The 26,276-nt window shown below is 43.2% G+C and overlaps 1 protein-coding gene across 1 annotated transcript in view; it reads right to left on the bottom strand.

Annotated features, from left to right (window-relative positions):
• The window catches only part of SPTBN5 (spectrin beta, non-erythrocytic 5), a gene marked incomplete at its 5' end in the record, with an annotated part of 149,319 nt that overhangs the window by 65,773 nt on the left and 57,270 nt on the right, over nt 1-26,276 (bottom strand). Inside the window, 8 exons of the mRNA XM_084629808.1 lie at nt 1,890-2,075; nt 2,862-2,966; nt 14,821-14,970; nt 16,865-17,065; nt 19,631-19,810; nt 21,203-21,313; nt 23,698-23,812; nt 25,573-25,718. Coding sequence (XP_084485934.1) covers nt 1,890-2,075; nt 2,862-2,966; nt 14,821-14,970; nt 16,865-17,065; nt 19,631-19,810; nt 21,203-21,313; nt 23,698-23,812; nt 25,573-25,718 — 1,194 coding nt within the window. The remainder of the gene's footprint in view (nt 1-1,889; nt 2,076-2,861; nt 2,967-14,820; nt 14,971-16,864; nt 17,066-19,630; nt 19,811-21,202; nt 21,314-23,697; nt 23,813-25,572; nt 25,719-26,276) is intronic.

Raw genomic sequence — 26,276 nt, 5'->3', positions numbered from 1 at the left:
ATACTGTGGAAATTGCAGAAGACATTATATACATACAGAGACCATGAAACAATACCTCCTCCCACCCCACTGTCCTGCTGGTAATAGCTTATCTAAAGTGATCATCAAGTTGGGCCATTTCCAGCACAAATCCAGGTTTTCTCACCCTCCGCCCCCCCCCACACAAACTCACTCTCCTGCTGGTAATAGCCCATCCAAAGTGACGACTCTAAGTCTCTAGTCTCTAAGGTGCCACAAGTACTCCTTTTCTTTTTGCGAATACAGACTAACACGGCTGTTACTCTGAAACCTTAAAACAAACAATTTCCCAAGGATGGCCAGACCAGAGAATGGAAGTACCAGAGGACAGTTGTGCTTATTGGTCATAGAGAGAGGAACTAAGTATGCAAGATGAACTTGTCTTCAGAAGTAACAGAATCATATCTCAGAAAGGAGATCTCATCTTGTATTCATAAGAGTCATATGGGAGCAGAGCTACATAAAAAGAGAGCTTTGGATGCTGTCTACTGGCCAGACGTGTAGTCAAATTGAGGACATGGTATAGTCCATTGAAACACATGTTAAACCTTCAGAAACAAAGATCTAAAGGAACTAGTGTTACCACATGAGGTCCCAACAGACCATGGCAGAAACTTGGCATGAACCTGTTTAAATGTCAAGGTACAGATTATCTTACTCTGGTTGATTATTATTCAAAATACTTAGAAGTCTACTTGTTTCAGGACACCACAAGGGTGTCTATCATCAGATGCTGCAAGTCTATAATTGCAAGGTATAACATACCTTGATGAGCTCATTAGTGACAATGGAGCACAATTTGGCTCTAGAGACTTTAAAACTTTTGAAAAGCAATAGGACTTTATTGACAAAACATCATGTCTGTTATTCCTACAATTGAATGGAATAGCTGAGAGAGCAGTTCAAACTGTGAATCAGATTTTAAAAAAATCTGTTTTGTGTAACACACATCCCTATTATATTGGATAGGGTTATTAGAATACCCCTATAGGAAATTGAAGATCACCTGCTCAACTCGACATGAAAAGATGTTTTAAAACCAGATTGCCAACTTCATCAAAGTTGTTGAAACCCTACCTAATGCAAAGAGATATACAAACTAGCTTAAAATTGAGACAAGCAAAGCAGAAATATTTCTTTGACAAATGTACAAAGCTGCTATCACAAGAAAATGGAGATACTGTTTGTATTCGCCAAAAAAGAGCATGGAAACAGGCAAAGGCGATTGACCAACACACTGCTCCCAGATCTTGTCTTACTGAGACAGAGGAAACTGATGTCTATAGAAGATACAGAAAGGATTTGACGAACACTAAAAGAACTGTGCAAGTGGGGAATAAAAATAGGGGACAAACAGAAACTGTGTCAACATTCAACTCAAATGCAAGCAACACCAGCTCAGTCTGCTGAAGCTACTGAGACTCAAGTGGTCAGTTCGAATAGAAAGAAGTGGGACACTGATAATCCTGCCACTACCTCAAGGCAGAGCGATAAGAAAACCTATTCGATACATTGGATACAGAGGCTAATTGTTCTAGACTCTTAAGGATTCAGATTATGGATGCTAAATTAAGTAGACAGTTAAATAAAAAAACTGAAATGTAGTTAAATTGTATGCCTTTTTTAAAAGGGTGGAAATGTAATGATAGTAGGAATTTTATGGATAATTTTGGTTCTTACTCTAGTATTGTATGGAGGGAATCATTATGCAGTTAGCCTTATCGGCAGACGCACATTGCTTGCGCTTGGAGCCCTGCCGACAGCCTATCCGGACAGTTCTTAGCAATGAGTTAAGTGTTTATGGTTACATAAAGTCTTGAGTATCTTTCCTTATGTTATAATGGCAAGTTGGCAATAGCTATTACACCTACCTCTACGAAGTTCTGGTAGAAGAGCATGAGAAGGAGTGTGGTTTGCAGTTTCTCCCGTCTACTCTGAGACAGATCTTTGATCCAATTCCTCCTCTCAAGTACAGAGTTCAGTTTGTGCTGGATCTTTATCCCCTCCAACCCACCATCCTTCTGCAGCCTCTTTGCCTGTTCCTGAAGAGATGTCACCTTTTAAGGGAACAAAACTGAAATCACGGCTGTGTCTCTTAACACGTGGAAGAATATGACAGAAACAATTTCCTTTCTCTGTCACCTTCTTACCATACCTAAAAAGATGGCCCCTTCTGGAAGAACTGAGAAAGGCAGGAAAAAGCTAAAATAACATTGTAATACATCTGTGGCCACCTAGGATTTCCCATTTGCCACTATGCCGCCCACACATCATGGCCACTTTGACCTACACAGCAGCTATATGGGTGAAAGGAGAATCTCCATTAGTTGACAGCAGCTTAGGAACTATTATACACAGCTGAGCAGTTCTGCTTCTATCCCATAGAGGACAGGGGAAAACACACACACACAACATTTCATTACTAGTTTTGCAGACACACACACAGTATATATTTACATAATCCTTGCCCCATGGTGTTCTGTGCTAACTAATCTATATTCTTGCTCTAAAATTTTGTTTTTGAGGAAGGAATAGGAACATTTGCTATTAGCAGCACATAGTACAGAACTCATTCTAGATTTCCTCTGGTAAGTCTCAGTATTCCAATCTTTGGGCAATTTTCTTACAGGTAATAAGACACTACAGCCAGGATAAAACCATGGACTGTTTATTGCTTTCCTTCCACTTCTCAGCCTTCTTATTTCACTAGACTTCATTAAGACTTTCCTGCCTTCCCAGTATTCTCTATTTGGCTTAAGCATATCAGCCCAACCAACAAGTCTATGCTTTGCCCATAAGACAAGACTTCTCCTCTGTACTTGATACAGTATTCTTCATTTTACCTTTTCATCCTGAGAGGTCAGAATCTTCTCAAAAGCCTCGTGTTTCCTGATAAGCCGCTCCACCTCATCTACCGAGTTTCCCAGGTCACTGGTTTTCAAATAAATCTACCAACAAAAGTTGAATTAGTTTCTAGCCAACTTTGCTGTAAGTGAAAATTGGGTGAATCTGATGCATTTTAGCATGAGACATTAACACCAGCACTGGCAGTGTGCTCCAGAAAGGACCAGGCATTAAACAATTAATGGAGGAAGGAGAGACATTGCAGAGGAAAAACGTACCAGGATAAAAGGGTAGAGCTGCACATTTCTGGGCAAAGTGGAGGTGTGTTGAGAGAAAGGTTTGAGGAAGCTTGTATATCACTTGCATAATTCAAGCTAGTACAATCACTCACTGCTCGAGAGAGTGTTGGAAGAGCCGAGGATGCGGACGATACATTAGTAGAGCTAACTGAAGAATAGGGAAGTGTGAGTGTGGAGGATGGTTGCACAGCACCTGCCTGCAATGTGTTTGGCTCCAGCCAATGTTTTGTGCTTCAGAGAGACCCTAGACAGGAATAGCAGGGACAGCTTTTGGAGAACCGAGCTCTGCATTAGTCACTTCAGAAATTGTTTGTATGTTTGCTGAATATGCCACATGCATCCCCAGAGTGCTGAGCTGTATTTCACGTTATCCTGGTTTTAGGGAAATCAATTGCACAAATAGGTGTCTCCCATACCTTCTGTAACTAAGGCATTTTTTTCCCCAAATGCAAAACAAACACACTGAATCAATTCCCCTTGAGGGGGAAAAAACCCCGCTTCTGCAGGAAGCTTGTAACTTGCTGCATTTCCTTGGAATGAATTGCTCTTTAGTTCATTCTCCTTTTTACTGTGTGAAAAAGGCAGGACAAAAACTTTAATGGAGTAGATGGCTATGGTAAGGCTTGGTCAAGGATTAGTGTCAGGCTTGGTACTCAGTGGGGTAGCCACTGGACAAACATATGGCTGCACAGTTAGTTTCTAGTTTTGCATAAGGGAAGAGAAGTCTGAGACCAAGGTATAATTTAAAGGAATTAAGAGGAGGGAAAAAATAAAACACAATCAGAGAAACAACAGGAAGATCAATGCTCCTGGAAGAAGCCCCACCAGGAATATTGGCAAATTGGTATCGCACAATATATATGTGCATGGGAGAAATGATATTGTCCAGAAAGAGTTCTTACAATTTGCAAAAGATTCCAATTCAGTCACATCTCAATGTGTAATATATACCAGGGCAAAGATATTCTTACACAGCTAAACTGGAAAACCAATGGTGAAACCACTTGTCTGGCCAGAAATATCAATCAATCTTCCTGTCCCACCCAGTAGCTTCTAGAGGAGAGGCTTACCTGACATACTTTACATACAGTGTCAGCCAGACCTCATGCTGAGGCTGGAAGCTCTGGATACAGTTGGATCAACTGACTGAAATCAAGTCCTGGACTCACCTTCCAATTCATTTTTTGGAAGTGAACTTGAGATAAATATTTTGCATACACAGACAAGTGTACAGGGAAGTATTTAGCCCAATCTAGATTTATCAGCTGGGCTGCATTAATCCACTTGTGAGTATGAGAAGACAGGTTAAAAAATATCCCCACAACTAAATTTTAGTGGAGGGGGACCACCATAGACCAAGCCTAGGCTCTTAAGAAGTCTGCCTCAAAAAGTGTTGGGTTGGATAAAGGGATGGATCATCATCAAAGCCTATTTCATATTAAAACTAATCACACTTTAAAGCAAACATTATTGTCCCTCATACCCTGGCTCCTCTAACTAACCTACAGTTCAGGGGTGCAGAATAAAGGTGCTAAGACTTTTGTTTGTTTTAATGTTCTTCTTTGGTTGGGCCTTGCGGAGAAAAACTTCACCCATTGCACTTTTGATAGGTCTCCTGTACAGACAAATAGCCACCCTACTCTTTGTACAACTGACACCCCATAGTTACCACCAGACTTAGTTACCTTGGAAAAAATACCTTCAGCCTAAATCTATTAGTCCTGGACTCTGAGCAATTCCTCATCCCACTACAGTCCCCTTTTCTTCCATCTGAAACTGCATTTCTTGCATACTGTGTCTCCGCTGCAGAAGCTGCTTTAAAGGCATATCACATCCTTTGCCATGTTTTATGGCTTAGCTACAATCTCAGGAAGGAAAAATCCACCTGAGAAATGGAAACGTGTCACATTAGACATAGTTGTCAGAGTCTGTACTGCTTTCCACAGGTGCACTTCCAGGCCTGTTTATATGATTATTTTCCAGTGGCATCTGTATCAGATTCTAGGGCACATGGAGGAGTGGGCAGCCATCCACCTCCCCACTACTGCATCTGTGGTGGGCAAAGGAGGAGAGAGTTGAAAAGGGAGAGTTGGGTCATCAACAACTACCCCCTACTAAAGCCACTGGTGACATCTGACAGAATGAGGGTGGGGACAGTGAGCTGTTGCTATTGGAGAGTTTTGTGACTTGCTCCTACTTCCATGGTGGTTTCTAGGGATGCGGAATATAGAGCACTGAAAACCTGAGGCAAGCCCCATTGCACACAACGGAAGAAGTCCCAGTGACTTCACTGGGCCTTGAACGAAGCTATCGCAGAGCAGTGCATCTAACTCTGTGCTGATACAAAGAGAGTCAGCACAGAAGCCTCCAGTATTGTAGGAGTGGTACCATTAGTGATGATGTGGCTGAGAGAAAGCAACACCAATAGCGCAAAGCACCCTGCTGAAGGAGTTTGTGTGTGGTGAGAAACTGTCCTTTCCTCATTTAAACTGAACACTAGATGAGACTTTAAGAATGAGGAAAACTGCAGCACTTTGCCATTAAAGCATTTGTTGTAACAATCTGAAAGCAGAATGGAAACTGGCTCTCAGACTCTGACATAGGCCCTTTGCCAGTTAAGTCTTTCTTTTTTCTTTTCTTTCTTTCTTTTTTTTTTGGGGGGGGGGGGCAATAGGGAGCTGCCTGTGAGAGGTCCCCAAACTCCTATTTTTAATGAGAAATGTTAATTTAAAATACAATGAACTGTATTGTTTTCCCCAGGTAACTAGCCAGGGCCCCACATTGCATACAAGGGGCATAAGCTTTCTTTCAAGTTTGTTTAAGTGTTTTTGTTCTGAATCACTTCTGCCAAATTCTTAGAGACCAAAAAAAAAAAAGCCACAGATTAAAACATTCGCTATAAAACAGCCTCCCTTTTCAAATGAAAATTTGCAAAGACTCCTAAAAAGCCACAGAGTAGACCTAGCCCTTCTGAGATTTAAAATGGAAATTTAACAAACAGCCAAGTTGTTAAAAATGCAAAGTGCTGAAACAAACTGAGATTTTCATTCGGTTTCAAATGGAGTTTCACTATCCCTGAGTTCGTTGTAAATGGATGTAACTATATTGTCATTATGACAGTGAAGTCCACACCATAGGTCAGTAGAGTGCTAAACTCAGAGTTATATTGGTCCATAATGTCAAAATAAATTCCTATTTTAAACTGAAAGGCACAACATACGCACTCACCTGGCAGACCAGATCAGCTATTTGAGAAAACCCAAAGGAAACATTCTGGTTATTAGCATAACTATGCTCTCTGGGCACTACAACTTTAAGTTCACCAGCTCATCACACAGACCTGTCGGTGGTTGTTGCAGCTCAGAGAAAAGTTTGTCTTTCAAGAAATATTATTTTTTCCCAGAACAAGAATTATTGTAACTCAGCACTTGACTGAATCTTTCAACCACTCACTTCCTGAGCTGCTTCTCTTCACAGTCTGACCAGCTCCAAGTATTCTACCCAGCACATCACACATCTTGGAACCGATGCGATTGTTCCACACATGGAACTCCAGTTGGAGGCTCTGGGAGTTCTAAGTGTGGCCAATGGCAGGAATAGGCCAGTCGCTAACAGTTTTAGGCTCCTGAAAAACCTTAAAGCTGATAGGGAAGTTCTCTGCTAGTGTAGTGGGGAGCAACTTGGTCTAAAGTCTGATGAAAAAGTACACTAAAACCAAAAATTTAAAGGAGAAAAACAAGATTACATTTTTCTTAGCAGAAATAAATAAAGCACTTAATACAATTTATATTTCAGAATTATTTGTTTACTATGCTGTATTGAGTAGAAGGTACAATTACAGTATGATACCTCTTTATTTTAAGTTGAAGAAGACACAAAATGTTTGTAAAAATATATACATATGTCTCACATACTAAAGTCACTCTGCTTGTGGCCTCATGTCTCACAATGCACTTGAGGTGTGTTTATATTACATACATTTATGGGTGCTCTTCCCCATCCTTCCATTTGTATGTTATTTCTTACATATATGAATATAAATACATGACATGGCCCTTGACTGAAATACACATGGGAAGCGCACAGAACTCAGTCAATATTCAGTTTCTAGTATTGCTATAATGAAAAAAACCTACCCCATAAGCGATAGGTTTAAAAACAGAATCCTAATACTTTTACAATATCAACATTAAAATGTTTACTTATGATACCTTTTGCTTGAAAACTTATACTAAATTCCCCTTCAACTCCCCCAGGCTTCATTAGTAGAGACACTGTGAAGATGTCCAGATCTTAGAGAGACAAAATTCCCTTCTTTCCTCCAAGAGAGGGTGGTCTCTCCCTCTCTCGTGCGCGTGCTCTCATAAAAGTAGTTTCTTTCTATGCACTTAAACATATTAATTTTACAAACCAAGGGGTACTTATTAAAAGTTAAAGCGAAAGGAATTATCCATTTAGAAATAAAGCACAACTTGACAACTTAGCAAATAAAAAATTGTGATACAGGAAAATCTAAGAGAATAGACTGACGGTATCTACAGGTTCCCACAGTGACTGGTAAAGAAAAAAAAACAATTCTTGGCCAAAGGGTTTGATCCTGAAAGGGGCTGAGCATTTAAATACATGCATACATTTAAGCACACAAGTAACTCCATTGACACTGGTGGGACTATTCACATATTTAAAGGTTAGCATGTGATTTGCAGGATCAGATCACAATGCTCAGCATCTTGCAGGATCGAGCTCAATTGTGGCCATAATGACAACAAAACAAAAATGGCACAGACAAGTCTACTCCAATAGATAAGTCATCTCTAGGTAATAGGAGCACACCAGGAGGAAAACAAGGAGGAATCCACATGGCTTGGGTAACCAAGGTCTGTTTGCAAATGTTCCTAGAATGGAATGGAAATCTTTACCACTCTCCTCCCAGCTCCAAAGGAGGCAATGTTCACAGCGATAGATGGACACCATGCACCCCTGCCGGCTCTGTGTGGCACATTTGCAGCGCGGGCTGGTATGTTTGTTAAGAGGGTGTCAGGATCTACGGTTCCTACAGTGCATGCATCCTGGGAAGGCCTTGAACCAGATGTTGCCCAATGTTGTTGTGAAGAGAGCAATTCTGGACAGCAAACTGGATTCACTGATAGAGAGAGGCCAGCCCCAATCCCAACGGGGTGAAGGGATGGGCCAGGTGCATCCGGATCATGTGACTTGATAAAGATGGTGGGTGCTGGACTTTTTCTGAATTCTCTTACCACGTGGATAGGCACAGTAGTCCAAGGGGTGGCAAGTATTAAGGTTATTTTGGAAATCTTGTGGTGAGCTGGCGTTAGCCTTTCACATGGAGTCTTCCCAAATGCTGTCTCAGATGAAGGGTTGTTTTGAAAGATGATCAGATTGGGATCTAAATCAGTGTTGGGGACCTCACTTCCACCAACAGAACTTTCTCTTCTAGTCAGCACAGCTGGTGACAGCCATATTTCTCTGGAGACTGTTTGCTGGGGAAGGCCAGGGCATTCGGCAGAGGAAGTCACATGAAATCTTGTAATCTGAAGACCTGGAGACCCAGGTGAGGCAAAATCTTGTTTAGATACCTGGGATCCTGTTGGGAGACCAGCAGATGTACCAGACATCTTCTCCAGTTGTGGCACTAGAAGGCTGGAATGAGCATGGTTGCTCATTTGAGTATCAGTTCTAAAAGGCTTTATTGCCAAGCTGCAGGTTGAAATGTAGAGCTTCACTGAAGCATGGAGGTCTGGAATTGGAACACTGCATTGACTGTAGCCACGTTGGGGTGGGGCTGAGTTACAAGATGCCAGCGTTGCATGAATCCTTTTGCTATGGAGTGGTGAAACAGCTGGAATGGCAGACAGAGCAACATCTAGACGTGATGTCCAGCTTGGTGGGACTTTTGAGGAAGAAGCAACAGAAGGCAAAGACATTGAAAGCTTCATGGGACCATTTTTATCAGTGGAAGAGTGACAGACACTTTGATCTCCTACTGAGCATTGCTTACAAGATGTGGGTGTGGACCAAATGCCAAAACTCCCATATCCACTGCCCCGAGGGTCTCTGCGAAGATTGGAACATGTAGATGCCATGTCAGAAGGATTAATGCACGGGTTATCTTTCCTGAAATCTTTCTGCCTATTTGTCTGAGCCAGGATGACATCTAACCTTGAACAGTAAACCCCAGAAGACATGTTGCTTGGAGTACTCTCTGTTGCTGATTGCCCAGATGGAAGATACCACGCTGAGGATGGCATCTTCTGGAAAGGCTGCCCCTGCACAGCTGATTCAAAGGTTGGTGGTGGGGTCACTCTACTGGAAGACAGCATCACTTCCACAGTGGAAACATAGATTGGTGCAGATGAGGTCTTGCAGTGATGGTCTCTGCATGACATCCTGCAGCTCAGTCCTAAACTGTGCAAAACCAAAGCAATAGAAACTTGCCTTTCCCCCTATTTTTACAATAAACTCCTAATCCTTGTTCCTTTGGCACTGGAAATTTCCATTCTTCCTCTGATGTGAAGGAGTGAGAGGTTAATAAACATTCCTCGGGAAAAAAAAAAGGATAAACTAAAGTATCCACATTCGAAATAAAAAGCTCTATTCCTCTAACGCTACCACCATCACCACCTATCCCGTCTGCAAAACGATATGAGCATGTGATGATCTGAAAGATAAATTATCAAGTATGAGTCTCTGCTCTCTGACAGGGAGACTGCAGACAGAGGAGGAGTGAGCCAAGAATGCTCGCCAGAGACAGACCGTGAATTTGCCGTTATGTCGTCTGTGAAAAAACCCAAAGTAGCTAACCTAAGCAAAGCATCTGTTGCCTTGAAATGGTTGGGAGAGAGCAGAGCATATAGAGGTCTACTTCTATTAAAAAACAAAGCAAGTTTATTCTCTTTTCATCTGTCTCAGACGCTGCCTGTCTGCACTCAGAATGGCAAGATCTCTGTTCACAGGTCTTAGGAGAATTTCCTACAACTGTTCCAAGCAATGGCACAACAGAATTCAGCAATAAAAAAAGATATCTGTTTGCCTAATTTCCTCCACATGTGCTCTGTTTTCTTTAGCACAGAATGATCCTAGACTAAACCCTGCTGAAATCCTTCGAAGGTTTAAGCAACTTGGATGTAACATAAGATGCTGGCACGAAGTCAGACATGTCACACTGGCACGGAGAACGAATGAGAAAGCAGTTCTAGTTTAAAACACTGTGGGCTGCTTACCTTTTTCCTTGCCCTATTCCTTGCTGCTGGAAGAGACTTTGTTCAAGGTATATGCAGCATGTTCTGTGTACGTAAACAATCCACAACAGGGATCTGACTGAAGCAACTATATTAAAGAGACGCATGCACATTCTCCAGACACGTGGCTACAAAAAGACACAGCTAAGTAATGCCACCCACCCACCCACCCACAAAATGTCAGAAAGGAGGGAAAAGAGTTGTGAAATGTCTGCCTGCCTGACGGGGATCCTTTTGAAACAGGTGTTCACTTCAGTCTGTTCCAAGTCCAGCAAATGGCAAAATCCTCCCTGTGAAAGTGATTTGAAAGTCCACAACTGAAGCCTCAGGGGCAAACGAGGGAATAAAATCTTGTTACGAAATTAGAGACAAAACACGGCTACCACTACACTTGTTAAGAAATGGCAATTTAAAGTGCTGTCCTTCGTTCCTGCCCACGCCACCAAGGAAGAGGACCTGTGTCATTACTCAGCCACACATTTTAGCTCTGCATAGCCATAGTAGTGCTCAGTCTGATGGAATAAATCCCCCATCTGCTGTTTTAATGGATACGCATATAATACAAACTAAATAAATACCGATATACAGCTTTATCAAACTCTGCACCCAGTAGATGGATGGAACCAGCTGCAGAGGATACCAACACATCTCTTGATCCTCTCCCTTTATTCAAATAAATGTCCAGAGGCAGAATCTGAGGCAAGATCTGTGTGAAGAATGCCCATATGGAGAGAGAAGAGAAGTGAGAACCCCTTTGTGCTAAGTAGAGCACAAACACAGAACAAAAAGACAGTCCCTGTTGTAAAGACCTTAGACAACCGACAACACATTGATACAGATGGACCGATATTGGAGTACTAGGCAACAATGAGACATTATTGGTCAACCTGATTGGCTCTGCTGTTGTATTTCTTTATAGATGCCACTCCTTGAGGGAAAGCTCTCTCACTGAAGAATGTTTTATATTTGGAGCTTAACATATTCAGGCTTGGGCTCTGTCTGGTCTCTCTTGGCAAGAAGTTCCATAGCCAGGTCCCGTCATGGAGAACTCTGTTTCCCAGCCTAACAGCCTAACCCCGCATCTCTCCAGCTTCATAATCACTACAGAGTGTAGCTGTTTTGGAGGGCCATGGAGGATGAGGTGGTCTCCACAGTAGCCAGGTCCCATACCATTACGGGCTTTAATAAGTGAAAACTGGACTTGGCGTTGTCGTTTACAATGAACAGAGAATGAGTGAAGTTTGCAAAATGCAGGTAAGATGTGTTTCTATCTGCATTCTTTACTTCTGAGGCATGCTGATACATGCTAGACCAACTTCAGCCTCTCTGTGGCATTTTTAATCAATATCAGGTGAAGAGAGTTACAGCAGATTAATTTTGAGGTGAAAATGAACAACTTCCTGGCTTTTCAGTGGTGGAAGAAAAGCATTCCTCAGTACTGTGGCAAACTGCAAGCCCAAGAGTAGTGACCAGTCCAATCTGATCCAGAAGCGTCATACCCACTTGAGCATCTGCTTTCTTGTACCCTGTGTTTTTAGTAAATTACGTGTCTTCCCTTTGCCACCAACATCATTTATATGTCTCGTGGGTTAAGTTTGACTCATCTGCTCTTCATCCATCCACAGATCTCTTCCAGGCATTGTCACATCTCAGGCTCTGTGTACATGGCAAATTAGGGGTGTGATTCCCAGCTTGTGAGAGCTGGCCTGTGAAAGATAGTAGCATAGCCACAGTAGCACAGGCAGCAGCAGCAGCAGCAAGTGCAGACCCATGGCGTTCAGGTGGGTCTGTATGGGAGCCGGCTGGTCCGCACTGTCGTTGTGCGTGTGACGCTACTATTTTTAGCATTCTAGTTCAATGAGAGCTAGTGCAAGTATGTCTACGTGAGCTGGGAATCACACCCATAATTTACAGTGTAGCCATAGTCTCGGTGACGATAAAGGCTACGTCGGGGAGAAGGGAGATGTACAGTTGGCTAGCAACTACATATTGGTGCACACAAACCCATGGTATCTCATAATCCGATTAGTCTCATGTAGATGCTTTGCTTGATTTCAATATGAAAAGAGGTCCCCTACCTTGTCAAAGTGGATCATGGCAAAATATGACCTACCTTTTTATTTAAAACAATAATTAAGCGAATACATCCCATGTAATTCTTTATATGACTAAATCTGCAACAAAGTATCAGGAACCCTACAATAATAAACCTGTGTAAATACACCAAGAATGAAAAAAAACATTTTAGTGAATGTCTCACATTTAAGTTTCCAAGGGACTAGTATAAGAAATAAGGAGAAATAAATATTTTCAAAATTCTTCCTTCCACACCAAGAGTGTTCTTTTAAATCATCTAGGGCAGATTCTCTGCTGCGCTCAGTTTCTGCTGAGTGCAGGGACAGGCGGGCTGTCAGACAGCCAGTTATGGCTCTCCAATTCTCTGCCCCAGCCTCTGCACAAATTATAGCACCCTAGTGATATTGTCCCCCAACCCCGTTTGTGCTGCAGCAACTCTACCCCAACCCTAACATGCGCTGGGTGGAGGGAGAAGGAAGCAAAGGAGCCAGTTCTGTGAATAGGTATCCACAACAGAGAAACCAATATCACAACTGGCACCTTTGGCAGTCTCCAGAGAAAGGTTGAGGACTGAACTGCCTGCTACAATGCTCTGAATCAGGGTTCAGGTATGCTAGCAAGGCAGTCAGTGGAAGCTTGGCCTGCATTGTACTTCACCTGTTCTGTGGATGGTGGACTTGACTCTCCTAGGCTGTTTATTCATCTGCTTACAGCAGTACCCAGTTTACATGGATACATAAGTAAAGTTAAACTGCACTGGGTGGTGTCTGCACGAGTCTAACCACTGGAATTGGTGTATACTGACTTCTTCCATGTGAAAGCAGTATAATCTTTTGTAACCCTTGCCCATGCAATGTGATTGGGAGCACGAGAAAGACTAGCCTCTTATCAGCAATCCTGTGCGTACCACCTTTGAGATAGTTACACATAGTAGCGGCTTAGTAGGCTATACCTCTCTAGCACCCCTTTTGGGAGATGGTGGGTGTTGCTCCTGATCTGACGGGAGTGAAGATCTGTCCCACCACAAGAGGTAACAACATTTATTGTAGCTCTCAATGCATTTTCAGGGGAAATAAATTAGTGAACCGGTAATAAAGCAGCATAGACACTGCCTTGCAATCCCTTATGCTGGGGTATCCCCTCTCATCAAAATGGCTGCCTTTACCAATAGAATAAGAAACGCCAATTTCATCTGTAGCACTTATTTTCAGCTGCATTTCTCAATGTAGGCAGAGCAAGAAATGTTTCTCAGCAGCAGATTGTCTTTATGAAAATGGGTATATTGTATTTTCCTTTTAAGCACACATCTGTGTGTTGGCTGATCTCCATTTCACTCTTAAGAAAATATGCCGAAGCCAGAATTCACCCTGAATAAAGTCTTTTCGCAGTGCCTGAGCTTCCTGTGATGATGTTATCCACATGGGATGTTAGCAGGGTCAGTCAGTCCTTTTTCGCTTGGCAGGAACTGAGGGTAGGTATTTTCCAACCTGTGTCATTTGTTAGTTGAGCAACAAATACAAATTTATAGCCAGCAGAGCTGTGCTACACTTTACTACAGAAACCTGAAACCAGGTGAAACTCTCCTCGCTTCGGGTTACAGCATAAACTCAGAACTCAGGCCACAGCTGCCAAAAGAGCCACATGTTGGGAATTCTCCCCAGAAATTCATTCGCTACCAGCACTGAGAAGTGGAGGCTCCAAGCCCCTGAACTGCAAAGGGTTAACTATCGTTGCACAATACAGCTCAGGGACACTCTGCCAATGCAGCTCCCAAGTGTGTGCATTGACTCTGTGGCACACACATTGTAGGGAAGCTGGCTGCTGCTCAATTGCGTCTGAAAGTTCCACTCGCACCAAGGTATGAAGCATTTGCACAGATCTAACCAAAGTCCAACACAAGCCAGGAACCATTCTGCTGCACTGTAACCAATCTCAGAGATTTAACTAACAAGAAATGTCTCATAAAATCACCTCTGCAAGAGAAGCTACCCTGAGATTCTACTTGCTTCAGTTCCATTCATCTCTTCAGTTGTGATGGGTATGGGAGTCGTTGAGAAAAAAACACTCCCTTGGCATACCTGCTGCATTCTGGCAACCTGTTAGTTTGTGCAGAGCCATATAAAACTACATCTGAGATTGCACCCACAGTTTTCATGGCAGGGAACATTAGGCCTGGTGAGGAAATACATTTCAAGTGCTGACATCCTGCCTCAGTGTATCCTGTATGCATCTGCACTCTGGGTCTTCATATAATCCCAGTTACAGTTTTACAGTCACATGAGTTTTAGGCTGGAAGCATTTCACCAGAAGCAAAGGTCACTCACCTCCTGAGTGTTCAGGATCTTTTCCAAGTGACCCTGATCCCGGTAGAACATTTGTTCTCGGTGTATCTTCTCCAACCACTCCTTCTTCTGCTCCCATTGATGGTACACATTATCCTTTTCTTCCAACAAAGCCCACAACTTCTGCTGGATCTGAAGGTGGTACACAAAGGAAAACCCGTCTTAGTTGTTGTAGCTCATGGGATTAGGGGAAGGCATGTAGGAGAAAGCAGAGCTGGGAGTGACCTCTTCGATGGCACTTTGGGCAAAGTTATCAAACAAGGGAGAGAAGGAATAAATGTTAGCACTTGTATAAGGGCAGAGAAGCTGAGGGGTGTCCAGTTTCATGTGAGGAGGAATATTTGTGACAGTGTATGTCTGTGTACATATGTTGGGGCCCATTCCAAACATAAAGCAATAGTAGCTGTTTCTTAGGCTCCTTCTCCAGAATTTATTCCTCGTTATCCATGGCCCCACGGTAGGCACAGAAAGGAGAGAGACTGGAATGAGGTGTCAGCACCAGGGCTGTGTGCCATAAAGCAAGCGCGTATGAACACATGGAGCATCCGTGTTGAAATACATGGTATTCCAACTGCCAAAACTGTTGGTGTCCACAGGCCTCCGACTATCAGCATTGACTTCTTATTCTTTCAACTGTACTTGTATGTTCAAAGCCTTTCACAGGTTGGGAATTGGGAAGATTACTAGTTATGGTAGGTGCACATTGCAATATTTAATAAGCACTCAGAGATAGGTTGGTCAGAGGAGAAGGCACGGCACTTTTTATTAACTACAAGAACGATGCTCATGCTTCTGGAAACAGCAAAACCTGATCCTAAGGTACACGATCTGCACAGAGCAAAGTTCAGAGGGCGTCCGGGGGGTCTTGTGTTTAAGACTCACCTGACCTGGACACAGCCTGTGCTTCAAGCCGGTCCCCAAATGAGCTGCTAGACCTTCACCAGGTACACTCATTCACAAGGAGTTGAATGACAGTTTGATGTCCTGTCTAGGTACAGTACATGTTTTTAGCTCTGAGCCATTATGATTTGTCCTTGTTTCTTGCTTGTTGTAAACAGAGAATTGGTTGAAGTCTATCAACCCTCAAGCAGATCTGAGGACAGTCAAATTAGAGCTGTGATTTGTGCTATCCCTTTAGTTTCTTACATTGTTGCTAGCCATGTCTCAAATACAAGGTTTTATTTTGTGACAATGTATTTTATTGCAGCGGTGGTTAATATTTTGAACAAGTGTCCTATCATAACTTCTGTTTTAAAGGTTTAGGAGAGCGTCCCATACAACCTAATGGGCCAAGGTTTCACTGAAGAGAATGTCAAATTTTTTTTATAAGATTTTGTATATAAATGATCAAAATGTATTGCTCTCCAGCAATTGCATGGGTGGAGGGTAGTTAGCCTACATCCCTTCCAACAGAGATGTTAGCTGTTGGAGTTCATTTTGTTGGTGATTATTGGGTTGTAAGAATGGGAGACACATTGGAATACACATTGGAAAACATGAGAAACTGGTGGTTGTATGGGAATTTTAGAGGATGCTTGTCCTAGGACCCTAGGATTCCGCTTCCCATCTTTCTTTTGTTTTTTGGGCTGCATAAAGTTTGCCAGTTATTCCTTTAGATTTTCTTATGTGTTTGAGCCTTTTCAGTATATTTGCCCAGTCTGGTCTAGTGTGGAAGTAGCGCCATAACTGGAAGGCAAGAACTTGTAAAAATCCAATCCAGGAAGTAAGTAGCATTGTCTCGATTGCTCAAAAGATCCCAAAGTTCTCAGATAACCCAAACTCTGCTTTGGCAGGTATTTGTTGATTCCCACATGGGTCCACCCTCATGTATGAAGTGGTATGAAAGAACATTCATGTATGTCAAAGGCAGATATTCTACTGAGTTGGGTGTGGATCACGACATATATGTGTGGGGGGGTTTATGTATCCAAGCCCAGCCTGAGTACAGAATGGTATCTGTGACAGTATTGAGCTGTTCTGCATGCAACTGTGAACCCAGATATGCTATTAAATGGTTTCTATTGACCTCTCTTGATATTTTCTCTTCCTGCAGCAGCGACTGTCCTAGCTGTGCCACCCGATTGTATGTTTCCTCTCGTGCCTCGATCTCTGCCAACAGCTGCTGGTGTTGGGTAAGCCTCAGGCTGCTAGTGGATATATCCCGGATTGTCTCCTCAGTCTTCATTTCCCTCATCATCTCTGCTGTCCAGGAGAAATAGTCCCACACCTGGAACCCAAGAAAAAGTCCAGGGTCAGGTTAGTCTCAGGCTTAGGTTGTCAGACTGGTACATCACTGCATAATTGTTCATCTTTAAATAACAGATAATGCAGCTGTAGAGAACAAGGATAATATTCTATTAAGGCTTGTAATGCTATTATGAACCTCAACAGGGGAGTACTAAAAGCTTAGAGGAACATCTGCTTTCAGTATTAAAAAACCCACAGGCCTTTTGTTGTAACATCAGAACCACAACAACATTGTGCAATGTCTCATCAGCAATAACAGGATGTTTTCTGTTGCCCTTCAGACATCTCTGCAGTGTGCTATACAGATTTTCTTCAAAATTCTGCAGGCAGATAGTCACAGTTAGAATTTCGGAGACAGCATTTGAAGCTCTCAGCTGGGGCAGTGATGTACAAGAACACGCACCAAACACCTGAGAATTATTTTCAGAATGTGGCTGAGGAAAGTTGTAAAGCTAAAAATAATTCTACATGTCTGTGAGCACAGTTTTGTGCACCTAACTGATTGAACCCCAACCTGCCCACTTACTGTTGATCTCTCATTTGAGTGTACAATAAAGGTTGTGCTCCTGTCAAAAACAGGAGGGCATGGGATGCTCGTGGGAAGATTACTTAACTTTTTGTGATATTTAAACTGTCCCTGGGCTATCTGAGGTGATCTTGTGGATATGGATGGATCTATTTGTTAATTAGTGTACTTGAAACACATTGTCAAAGGCCTGAAGAGCATTGCATGGGTGCTTTTTTATTGCAGGGTACTAAAACTCCACCGCAGAAAATAAATAATCATGCTCCATTTGCATGCGTGATTGCATGCTTTGCACGCAGATGCTTCATTTTGAAAATTTAATCAATTATAAATGTGTGCCGTGACCAGTGACTACGATTTGTACGTGACCCTCACCAGTAACTATGATAATTTTTGAGGAGGTCGTTTCAGTGCATGTGTGCAGATTTCATTTCAGCTTGCACGGCTGTAATTCAGAGTCAGGGCTGGCTATCACGCAAGTCACTGACATCCCACTTGACACAGTGCAAACATCTCCGGCTCACTGAGATTTAAGTGTTTGGGAAAAAAACGATGAAGTGAGCTGTAGCTCACGAAAGCTTATGCTCAGATAAATTTGTTAATCTCTAAGGTGCCACAAGTCCTCCTTTTCTTTTTTCATAAATCTAGGGCTATTCAGAGCATTGGAATGAACCAGCAGCCACAGGGGTTTACTGAACTATTGCTGGAAATATGCAAGGACAGAAAAGACTCCAATCTATAGGAGACTCTTGAGCAGAGCAAGCCTGAAACCACATAGAGTCTAGTGCAAACTTCAGCACATGGGTGCCCATGCCCTTTACTAAACCATGAAACGCACTTTAAACCCTGCTTCCACTGAGGGTTCCTCCAGAGATTTGGAGCCCTCTGCTGTCATAGGACCCGTGGTCACTAGGGCCAGCCCTGCTCTTTAGTCACAATGAAATCAAACCTGACACAATGCAGAGGGAAGCACTAGATAACCCAGGAGAAGTCCCTTTCTACAGTAATGATTATTTGATTTCTTTAAATTAAAGGATTCACAACATGAACCAGGACAAATGAATACACAGTTGTCTCTTTATCTAGAAATCAACAAAGTAAAAATATTACCTCTTATTTGTTACAACTGCCTTTCACATAATTTCAATGGCCCCGAAGAGCACTCAGCACAGCTAGAAAGAAGGGAAGCAGCATGACCCTTTGTGCTCACCAGAACTTGGGGGCATTTGGCAGTGAGCCAGAACTCAGCATGCTATCCTCTGCACCAGCTGCCTACAGCACCGTGGGGTCATTCCTAGAGCTGAGCAAATAATTGATCTTTCAGTTCAGTGGCTGAACCAAAGAAATCCCCCGAAATATTTGGTTAATTTGCAACCAAATCTGAATTTTTCAGTTTTTCTTATTAAATCAGAACTGGAAAAAAATGGTTTGGGTCAAAACAAAAATACTTCCGAAGTTGATTCCAATTGATATTTTGTTTTGAAACTGCCGATTAGAAACAAAATGTTGAAATGGTCCATTGTCACTCATTCCCCTATATACATGCACATACAGATGACACCCACAGAATCATCCACTTGTCCATTCCCTTATCAACGCTCATGCTTACATGGACAGACAGGTGTTGGTTTGCAGAGATACTGAGGATTAGCAATTACGATCGACTTCAATGGGATTTTGCAGGTGCTCACACTCTGAGAAAATTAGGTTTACCTTCTTCTCCACCTGCACATTTATGTCAACTTCTGCCAGTTGCCCTACAAAACATACACCCTCATATATGTCCACATATGAACATCCCTTGCACACTGGCACAATATTTCCCCATCTACTAATATATACTCACAACTGTGAGCTCTCATACACTTAGCAAATGGCATGCACAAACACCTGTCTGCGCTCACATTCTGTCACATAGACCTGTGTGCCAGACACACATGCTCATGCTCACATAACATGAAGTCAGATTTCTTTGTGCATTAATAGACAATGAAAATACAGAAAGGCAGGAGTGCTCACATCTGCTTGAAATTGGTAAAGCTTGCAGGCCTGTTCCAAATGTTCCCTGCGCTGTTCCACTTTAGACTTCAGGGACTCCCAGTTCTCCACTACTGCTTGCTGCTTCGCTTGCAGGTCTGCCACCTGTCTCTCAGAGCACCGGGCCAGCACACTGCCTGCAGCATCAATCAGCTCCTGCAGCTGCAGTGGGGAGAAAGTCATCATGCAGGTTAAGAAGGGGAAGATCATGGAGGGCCAGTTAGCATCACAGAAATGATAAGACCTATATCAACTGCATAAGGCATCAGAATTCAAATTACACTCTTCAGAAGAAAGTTTTCTCCTGTGCCAGCTATAGTCACATATAACTATAGTGACAGTAACAGTGACATCCAATGTCTGCTGAGGTTCATCACAGCAGTGCAAATGTCTCATTACCTATTTCAGGTCACAGCTCCTCTTTCCACTGTCCCATTTGTAAAAATGGGAGGCGGTGAGGGATGTGTCAGATATGACTATCCCAGGAGAACAAATGTCCCTACCCTGTTTTGGATAGGGGCTGTTTAGATTTATCACAGATAGGTTCTTTATGAAAAAAGAAAAGGAGTACTTGAGGCACCTTAGAGACTAACCAATTTATTTGAGCATGCTCATGCTCAAATAAATTGGTTAGTCTCTAAGGTGCCACAAGTACTCCTTTTCTTTTTGCGAATACAGACTAACACGGCTGTTACTCTGAAAGGTTCTTTATGGATATTTGTCTTGCCTCATTTCCCTTTAAAGGTCTCATGCAGCTGGTTTGGTTAATTCCAGTGTGCCATTCCTTATGGATAGCCCAAGGTCTAGGTGTCAAGCCCTTGCCCTTTCAGTGGTATGCTGCCTTAGTAATGTCAATGTAACATATTGTCAGTACTCTGATGTTGCATTTATTAAACTGGGTTACCAAGAGACAAACTGCATGAATTTCATTCTTACAGCCAGAGCCAAGCATGTCTCTTTGGACAAAACAGGACTCTGTCTGAATAACAGCACTTTTCGTGACCTGAGCCTTTTAAAAAGTTTGTATAACAAGCCCCAGCCTCATATTCCCAACTTGCCCTCCTCTCTCCAACCTCCTAAACCTGTCAGAATTCCTAAAGTCTATCCCAGTGAGCTCCCACCTCCCTCTCCCCTTCCATAACTCCCTCTAACCAGCTGGTGAATCCATTGCTGGGCACAGCAATGGAAAAAGCATCTCACTATTCATTGGATGCCTCTCTCATCCGACGAGAGAGGCATCCAATGAATAGTGGGATGCTTTTGACAGGAGGGATAAGCCTGGCATAAGCACCCATTTCAAGTGGTTATCAGAATCAACCTTCTGATCCATTTCAGAGTCAGCCCGAATTATAAAGCCTGTCTTGTTTTTAATGTTTTAAATCACCCACTTCATACCTATCACCGATACTCAAAGACATTAAAAGAAAGAGCAGGCTTTGAGGGAGACCATTCCAGGCTCTGACAGACAAGTTAATTGTGGGAAAGCGTTGCTGGAGCTGGCTTGGAATCCAGGCTGTTGGCTGCACATTAAAGAGTGTGAGTGACTGATCTCACCTGCTGCTCATTCCCTAGGAGCTCGTGTTCAAGGGCCGCATGTTTGCGTAGCTGGGACTGCACGCCACTCATGTCCTTAGCAGTGTCATCGGGGATGCTCTTGGACTTCTCCTAGCAAGGAAAGAGTTAATAGGAGCTTTGTTAATGAACACCCCAAGGCACAAACATTAAGAGTCCACTTCTGAGAGCTTTACTCATGTTACAGGGGACCTATCTTACTCTGCAAGCAGGGCTGGATTTCCAATTAGGCACAATAGGCACATGCCTAGGGGCGTTGGCATTCTAGGGGTGCCTAAAAGTTAAAAATGGGGTAAAAGTTAATATATACAGCTCCCCTGCGGGCGGCCAGGTTCCTGGCATGGGTTGGTGGCTGCCCAGTGTGTGGGGCTGGAGCAGGGTGAGTGTCTGAGTCAACCCGCCTGGGGGCGCTGTGAGCTGTGGCCAGGTGGGGCGGCTGCTGAAAGTGCTGGGAGTGTACCAGCCCCTTTCCAATCTCGGCCACCCTGCTGCCTCCACCCCTTGCCGGGGAGGGAGAAGAAGGGGCATGACTGGTGCCCCATTCACGGGCGGAGCCAGAGCACGGCTGCCGTGTCATGCTGTAGGAGGGATGGAAGACAACTGGGAAACTGCTCGCCATGGGGAGAGGTACAGTCCCCACCTTGCACCTCGCCTGGGGTAGGTGAGCTGTGCCCTGGCTCGGGCTGAGAGCGCCGTGCATGGCGGAGGGTCTCGTGCCTTCCTGGGGAGGCTGTGTTTATATTTTGTTTTGTTTCATTTTTTACGGAAAACATGAAGGTCAGCTGTAGGCAGGGGGAGGGAGGGTGCTGAAGATGCTGTGCCTAGGGGCGCATAAGGTGTAAATCCGGCCCTGTCTGCAAGTAAGGACTTCTCACGGGGACTGTTCAAAGGTATTGCTCAATATAAAGCTTGCAGAATCTGGCCCTAAGACATTATATGGATTCTGAGTGTAACCCACTGGCAGTGTGTGTTACAGCTCCCCCTAGTGGTCAGGCCACTAAAGGATAATAGCCTACTACTGCTCCACTTAATGGAGTAACTTTAGCGGAAATGGTAGACGTCTGTACTGAAGTGCTGAAGGCTCTATGTACACAGGCTACTGAAGACCCATGCGGTAAGAGTAAGAGAAAGATGACCCACTGACACAAGGGGTATCCAGAGACACACAGAGCAGCAGACAATTCATCAAGTATGCTGAGATCTACCCTGGACTGACCCTTTTGATTTAAAAACAAAATTATTCGGAGAATCCCTTGCATTTGGTTGCCAAGAATTCTTTTCAACATGTAAAATGGTAATGTTCTAGAAAAGACAGATGAACACAATCAGGCAGTGGGGCATACAATACCTTTTAGGCTGGCCAAATGGACTAGAAGTAGCACTGTGTGCTATGATGCATGACTACCTCTCAGCCCACGGAAATAAAAGTCTGACCAGGCTTGTGACAACGGTAGGCCTTGAATAGCTCTTATAGTGGCACCTGATGACCTACTCAGAAGAGGCATTGGTAATTAGTTGAGGGTCTCAGTCCACTTCTTTGACAACAGGCCTTCGCAACCTACAAACCATCATTACAACCGCCACCGGTTGGCCGCAGTCTCAGCTGAGAGCCCAACGAATGAATGGTCATGACTATGGAATGACCATTCTAACCTTAGGTGTAGTACATCCAGGTTACCATTGAGGTCCATTAGCAGGGCAGCCTGAGGGAAACATTGCCGCTGGCTGGGCTGACCCAAACCTATGGATAAACCAAGAGTCTAGGCCTGTAGAGCTTTCAGTCCAGCACTTTTGTCACAAAATTAACTACTAGTACGTTTACGCATATGCACAGTCTCTCAAAATCCCAGGTAGTATCTCGTGAGATAAGGGGATGGATTCTCCACTCACTTACAATAGCTCAAATCAGGAGTAACTCAATTTAAGTCAACAGAATTATGACAGTGTGAGTAAGTGGAAAATCCAGCTCATAAAGTAGCAAAATCCTACTGCTTTGCTCATTGGAAGCCATGTTGGATTTCCTCCTCTGATTCACACTTAAGGAGATGCCTTTTTGTTGGAAAATACTCTCTCTAGTGTAGAGAGAGCCAATGCTGTAAAGGGGAGCCCAATGAGGCAGTGAACAACAAGGCCTTTTTACTCTGGCGTGATGGACTAGAACTAGCATGAGAGTATGTGCTGCAATATGAGGCAATTTAGTCCAGGCTCAGCCTCTTGCTGCTCACACAGCTTGGCAGGTGTTTAGTGACTTATACAGCTCCAGCAGCTGCTCCTGCCAGCAGATCAAGTTCAGTCTTTGAGGGATTCCACAGGTGTCTTTGTCAGCACTTCTGGTCAGAGTGGCTTGTGAGGTATGGGTCTTTTCTGCAGGGAAACTCAACAAGCCAAAGGTAGGAATGGTGGGTGTCCTAGAGACCCTTACAGCACTAGGCAGAAATTAAAGACCCACCTCCTATGTTTTTCACCATGATTTTTACCTCAATGTGGGTGAGGGCATCTGTCAGGTCTTGGTAACTCTTGTGAATTGCCTCCGCATCCTTCAGTCGCTCGCCTCGTAACCAGGTCATCTCCAACAACTCTTCCCAGGAGTTCCTGCAAAGGGCCATGGAGAAACAGACCATGCAAGGGTGTGAAATGGAGACAAATAAGATGAATAGGAGGAGCAACAATTTTAAAAAGACCCCTGTTTAGTCTCTTGCTTCAGCCACCATGCCTGGGTGAGGCGATTCCCTTGCAACAGTGAGTGTTTCCCATCACTGAGTCAATCTTACAACAGTTCCTGTCAAGGTCAAATGTAGGCTATTCAAATACATGCCATAGTAGGATCCAAAGGAGGTAGCAACAGAAAGGCAGTCAACAAAAATAAAAGGTAAATCTCCCACTCAGTTGCACTGTATTTTTGTGAGCAGTTTATGCCACAGCAGGCTTTTTTACATTTTATTTGTAATGTGTAATAGGATGATTGAAGCCAAATGGTTTAGGTGCTATTAAATTTCTAAGAGATTCAGATTTCTACTTCCTGGACTGGATTTTGGTTTGCGGGTAGGCGAAGGGCCCATCTCATGTGTATCATAGTCCACAACAGGAGAATGAAAATATGAGAACCAGGGAGGGAGAGCCTAAAAGGTAAAATTAGAAGCATGACAAAGTCAGATGAGTATGTATAAAAGGAGGGCTTGTGAGCATACCTGAAGAATGAACACACTCAAACAGAAAAACATTATTTTTTTAGAATGCTCAGAAAAACTAAATCTGTCTGTGTGACTACAGATGGAGAGTGAGAGAGGGGAGGAAAAAGAGTGGTGTTACTCTGCTTAAGCTCCCGCCACAATCCTGGAGCAGCTTGATGTTTCAGATAATCAGCAGAGAGACTGTGAACAATGCTGACATTTAAATAGTCCCTATTAGCCTTCAGTGTTACCATGCACTGAGATGAATGGGGCAGCTCGCACGTCTCCATGATATTAACTCTAACTGTCAGATTCTGAAAGGCTGCATTAGATTCATTCATGTTTGGAAGGTTGTCTTCACAACCACTAGTAATAGCAAGGTAGTCCTGACTTCTCATTTATGCTAAGGCCCCCTTACACCTTGGTGGCAGGGTAAAGAGGCCCTAGTGTAACTGAGAATCCAGGGCCTCCATTCTTTTTAAGTGAAAGGTAACATTCTGCAGAAATTATGTGCCTCTGTGGAATACCAGCCTAGTTCAGCTCAATTCAACCACAGTTTTTATCTGATCCATGAACAATTTCAATGTTTTGACTTTTTTTATACCTAGCACTTTCATAGCACTTTTCTCAATAGGTCTCCAAGTATTTTATAAAGGAGGTCAGCTTCATGATCCTCATTTCAAAGCTGGGGAAACTGAGGCACAGAGTGGGGGGAATGACTTGCCCAAGATCATCCAGCAGGCAGTGGCAGAGCTGGGAAGAGAACCTAGGTCTGAATCCCAGTCGAGTGCTCTATTCACTGACCATGCCAACTGGATCATAAAGACACAACTAACCTCCTAGCAGCCCAGTTAAATGATTCCCTTTAAAATGACACAGGACTCTCACTGATACTGCTTGTTAAAGGTCTCTGGTCCACTGCACGAGCTGCCAAATCAGAAAGCTGATACTATGATGATTTTTTTAAAGAATAAAGCATGTTGGCTGTCCCGTGCCAATGAAGTTGCCACTGGCATCATTTCAGAACAAGCCACATCTCCTTTCTGGTCCTCATTGTCGTACATTTATTAACTAATGAATTGTGTGGGCATGTCTTCCACTTTCCTGGATTTCTTCCCATTTGGTCCCCCGAGGTAGGAACTGAAAGAAGAATGAAGAAAAGAGCCACCACTAGTCTCTTACCGTAGCTCCTTCTGCCTCTGCTGGATCTGTCTGGATTCCGAATGCCCGTGGTCCAACAAGTTCTCTGCCAGCTGCTGGTAAGCTGCAACTCTCTTAGCAGCCATTTCCATCTGGTGCTGGAACGTATCATATTTGGCACAAAGATGCTTTTGAAAGAGGAACAAAAAACAGGGATCAGACTTGGTTTGGGAAGCTACTGTTCCATGTGGATATCTGCTCAGCAGCCTACTGAATATAGCCTAACGGCAAGCAATTGGCAGGTGACCTTAGGGACATGAAGCTTGACTGTGAGTAAATAATTTTGCTCTAAAAGACCAAAAAGGTCTATAGATTAGCTAGAAAAATGAAAGAATGTTGCTAGCTCTACGATGCAGGTAGAGGCAGAGAGCATATTGCAAATGGTAGAAGCATCCCAAAATAAAAAATAACTGGACACCCGATCTAACTTATTGCAAACATACAATGAAAATTAAATTGAGTTCATATTATTAAATAATATACACATAAGGTATGAATACACATGTATATTCAGTGCTAAATTTTCAGTCCGCCTCAGTCCAACCTCCATGTTTGTGGACACAATTTTGCACAAGCCAAGGTTTTTTTAAAAGGGGTATATAAAGTGAGTGGCCTAAATGAGTGGCTTGATTTTCAAGAGTGGTGAGCACCTAACAGCTCCTACAGACTTCAATGGTAGATGAAGA

This window comes from Lepidochelys olivacea, assembly GCF_965140295.1.
Source record: "Lepidochelys olivacea isolate rLepOli2 genome assembly, chromosome: 6".
NCBI classification, from domain to species: Eukaryota; Metazoa; Chordata; order Testudines; family Cheloniidae; genus Lepidochelys; species Lepidochelys olivacea.
Note: the sequence above shows the minus strand (reverse complement) of the source record. Positions and strands in the feature narration are given on the sequence as shown.